General features: G+C 35.9%; 1 protein-coding gene across 1 annotated transcript; it reads right to left on the reverse strand.

Annotated features, from left to right (window-relative positions):
- Window positions 1–1,401: 1,401 nt before the first annotated feature.
- LOC131531103 (uncharacterized) lies at window positions 1,402–4,332 on the reverse strand. The gene is made up of 3 exons (XM_058761651.1): window positions 4,220–4,332; window positions 3,419–4,132; window positions 1,402–2,399 (listed from the first exon to the last, which is right to left on the reverse strand). Exons 2-3 carry the CDS (start codon window positions 4,025–4,027, stop codon window positions 2,145–2,147), a joined length of 864 nt encoding a protein of 287 aa, XP_058617634.1. The 5' UTR covers window positions 4,028–4,132; window positions 4,220–4,332; the 3' UTR covers window positions 1,402–2,144.
- Between the last annotated feature and the right edge of the window lie 386 nt (window positions 4,333–4,718).

A 4,718-nucleotide genomic window follows, 5' to 3' on the forward strand; every position in this document is an offset into this window, starting at 1 on the left:
AAGTCTCTCTGTCTGTGTCCTTTCCAGTGGGTTTGCACCATTTTGTTTGCAGCACTTCATCATAAACATACTCTCCTTGCCAGTCTGATAGACCACAGGCAAAATAATCACCATCATACAACAAGAGCATTACCCAAACCAAGGGAGGAATTAGGCAGTGCAGGAAAGATTTAAGACAGAGACAGAAAGTATTGCATCTTTTCTTTCTGTCAGGACATGTTGCGCAGAAGCATCCTAGTGAACACCAGATATTGGTGTTTTTTAAAGGTCTTGTCAGGAGGAACATTAACATAAAAGCAAAACAAGGAGCTGCAGCGAACATTAAGTGTGTTAGTTCTTCATGCCATAGGCTTCCACATGGGCATGAAAATTGGGTGTCAATCAATGCCTCTAATCCAAATAACAAAAGGCTCAATGGAAAACTGGTGAAAACAGCGGTTTTATCCAGATAGCTTTTAAAGTTCTTGGAAAAGTTTTGTAGTACCGACATCTTTTAAGGGCTAGACAACACAACACAGCTATGCTTGATGTTTGATGTTTTTTTTTTTTTTTTTTGCATTTGTCTGTGGAAATAAGAAAAACATTGTGAGTTTGATTAACAGAATAATAATCATCAACAATAGCCATTTATAAAAATTGTTTTTATGAGGTGAACACAAATAAATCAGGTTAAAATTCTATCTACACCTTTTTTTAAATATAATTAAAGATAGACAATTTAACGTATTACAGTAATAAAACATAACATCTAACGTTAATGTTATGCAATATCAACATAGTAAAAAGGACATTACCATTAAAAACAAAGTGGTTCTCGGAAAAGAAGACAGAGAAAAAAGTCAGAGATTTGTTATAAGGTGATGCAATAGAAAGTGGTGTAGGCTATATGTGCTCTGCTGTCTATTGTGTTTGCAAAGATCCCTGACTTGTCAAATATTATATACTGAAGCATGGGCAGGTACCAGAATTATTTCCTTCTGCCCCTTAAATTCCTCTTCTGTATGCGTAACATATAGCTACATCCTCAAGATGCTGTTGAGTATACATTATCTAACATTACATTCATACATTTTATGGTTCACTTTCTTTTTTTTTTTTATATTATATTATATTATAAAGTGAAAATGTAAACTAAGCAAATTATAAATAAACCTGACTTTTCTCTTACACTTTTAATTGTACACTTAGGTTGTGAAAATGTCATCAACCAATGGCTGAGACAACATGACTTGAGTTTACTTGTTCCATACATTGGTGCTTATGTAGACATTTCATGAAGATTTGCCAATGAAATGCAATTTATAGCCGTCATTGTGACTCAACATTACTTGCAAGCGAAATACATAAAAATAAAACTTTAAAAAATATAGAAATCAGATTTGTTTTTATTCTGTTGGCTGCTTCTGTTTATTGAAATCTCCAAGAGCAAGAGTGAAGACCACTAGATTTGCATTGCCTATACAAAACTGATATAATTTGTTTCATTCAAACTTGTGTCAACATGTTGTCTTATTAAAATATTCCTAAATGAATGATTCCCAAGATAGCAAACACAATACCCTAAGCAGGTTTATGAATGTTTTCAGATGCATGCATGCTGGGACAACATCAACACACCCATAATAATCCCCTTACTTTATTAACTTGCAAATCAGACCTATAACAGCTAAAGACAGGATCTGTACTTTGATTCATCAACTAGGTCAAGCCACAAACCAGTCAAACATGACTGGATGATTTCATGCTCAGTCTGCAATGATACAAACAAGATAATAAAGTTATTCAAGAAACACAAAGTATCACAAAACATACAAGGAAGAGATGCATGCATAATACCCGGAAATTTTTGAAAATGTACTATTGTGGATTGTAGTATTTGAGAGTGATTTGTTGCTTTTAAAGAAAGTTTTATCTTTTCACTGTAATTCAAAGTCACGTTATGCAAACTTACTGTATCAGAAAAAACATTAGCCTACTACAATATTGTGACTAATGATATTGCATTAAGTCATAAACATGAAATTTATTTTGAAGCAAATCCTACTGATAACAGAATAAAACAAATGAAATGTAAATGAGAAAATACTTGCACATTCGGAAATAAAAGAGAATGTAAACACAACATATGATCTGGAATTGATCTATTAAACCTTTTCTTCTATTTCGACAACTTGACTTGGATGTCTCTGTCGCGAGCCGCCATCTTGAAGCATGCCCATCTCATGTTGCACACTTTGTTTCTTGCTTAAGTTTGCCAACAGATCACGCCGTTCCTCGCCTTCATTTTCTGGAGCTGCACTTCTGCAGCAGGCTGAATATCGACCTCTGTTGCAGTCGTTAGCAGTCACAATAATAATCGCTATAATGCAGAAGACCAATGCCAGGCAATAACCTATACACTGAAAAAAAGATAAAAATCAATAAATAAGGAAAACATTTAAACGAATACCTACTGCTATTTACTGCTTCTGAGTTCATAGTTAGAACCAATGTTGCCAAGTCCACGGATTTCTCGTGGAATTGGAATACTTTTACACTGTTGCTGCATGTTGTTGGTTGCACCGTGTCCTAAGCAGACGCGACGTGAAACATCCTATCTGTTCCACGTGAGTTTTTGTCCTAACCATCCGCGACATACGACAGTGGATTTTATTTAGAAATGGTTTTATTCCTTCGACATAGCGGTTGGTTCAAAAAACATACAATGACAATGATAATCTCTGATTATGTGTGTTATTCATTGTTAAAAGTGTCTAATGTCTAATGACCTTTATAGCCGTAATGAAAGCAACAATAGATAGTTTACCCCCTTGGTCCGTTCGCCGCGGGGCCCCCTCACAGCACGGGGCCCGGTGCGACCGCACCAGTTGCAGCGCCAAAGGACGGCCCTGGTAACAAATATGTGCTAGGGTCACGTATTGAACTCGCGTTTTAGCACCACTCAGTGGACGTTTCTCTTAGAAACTGCCGCGAAACGTGCAGTAAGGTATGTAATAACGGTGCTGCAGAAATGTATTTAGAGGCACATATTTCGAATGAGCCTGGGTTGATTTTTCCAAATATACAGTATATGCAGAAGGAACACCTTAATAAATCAGTTTTCAAAATGTTTCAAAATACCACTCGACCAGTGTGCACTGATTCCCAAGCAAAAGATTGTTATAAGCCAGTTCTTTAAATGATTAAAAAAAACGTATCGTTATTGTAATTTTCACAATGAACCAAGATATATTACTGGTTTATGTTATGCCAATAATAATAATAATAATAAAGTCTATACAATTCCCATTCCTGACTGTATGTTATATATTTGTTCTTTCATATGCAATCATTAGCCAAATATGTAGCTGTTGTGGTTCTTGTGGTTGTTTGTTCTGAGGTTATGTTGGTTTTTGAGGTAAAATCCTCTGACATTTACCTTTGATTGCTCAATCAACTCTCGTGTTCGTTCATATAGTTCGGTCTCATTTCCTCCTTGGTTTAAGTCAGTAGGTTTGCACCAGTTCAAACAAATCGGATGCAATTCCTTATCACAAGCATACCGTCCATTCCAGTCTGTGAATCCACATGCAAGATAATCACCATCAATTAAAAATATACAGATCCACACAATCGGTGGAATCAGACAAGCCATCAAAACGGTCTCAAAACTCTGCCTTGCTTCTTCATATTGACATATAGCAATTTTGTCCTGTTCTTGAGATTGTCCACTTTTGTCTTGTTCCTGAGAGGCTTCATTGTTGTCCCGACCTTGCGTTCTTCCACCACTGTTTTGTCTTTGAGAATGGCTGCATTTATATTTGCAAGGCCTCAAAAGCATGAACATTATGACAAAAGCAAAGAGACTGGGTACAATGAAGAGGAAACCTGTTATAAGTGCGTTCCACTTAACTTTGCATGGGCATGAGAACTGGACATCAATCAACGCCTGCAAACCCAACAACATAAAGCTCAATGGAATAGAGGTGATGGCATTTTTCTTGGAAATCAGCTTAATTGCTGCTTTAAAAAAGGTTTTTAGTTGCATCTTCAAAGCTGTAGGAATTCTGTCTCAAGTAATTTTGGCTGTTCCTCTCTTACAGTTTGTGGAAATCTCTGTAGTTTCTTCCACAAGATAGAATAGTGAGATCATCTTCAATGAAAAGAACAAGAATCATTTTCAACATTTCTTCAATACTGGTATTACAACAGCAGAGTAAAAAAGTGTTTTTAAACTTACTCATACAGGCGATAATGGTGTCGCAAACAGGTAAGTGTTGTTTGATCTTTTTCCTTTTTTCCACATTTATGCTTTCATTCTTCCGGTACTTGCCGTTGGTCAGCCGATCCTTCAATCTCAATTACTAACGCTGATTTGTGCATTCAGAATCTGGGGAGAAGCAAACAGGTATAAACGTCACATTGCGCAACGACAGGTTTCAGATTTCTAAATACAACAGGAGCGATCGCCAGCCACCCTGTGCATTTTGAGAATTATAGTACATTTGAATAGTCAGTGTGGGAATTCATGTTCTTATGAAAAAAGCTGAAATGCATTAGCATTTATTGATGGGTTTGTTACTTCTTTGAGATAGTTAACAATTTTAATGTTTTTGTTGTTGTTGTTGTTGCTATTGTGTGCGTGTGTTTTATAGATTTTTTTTTCAACTTTTAAAACTTGTTTACCTTATGAATTAAAATGCTAGATGAGAATGTTAAATTAACGTTTTTTTCCCCAG

Source organism: Onychostoma macrolepis, chromosome 22, assembly GCF_012432095.1.
Source record: "Onychostoma macrolepis isolate SWU-2019 chromosome 22, ASM1243209v1, whole genome shotgun sequence".
NCBI lineage: Eukaryota > Metazoa > Chordata > Actinopteri > Cypriniformes > Cyprinidae > Onychostoma > Onychostoma macrolepis.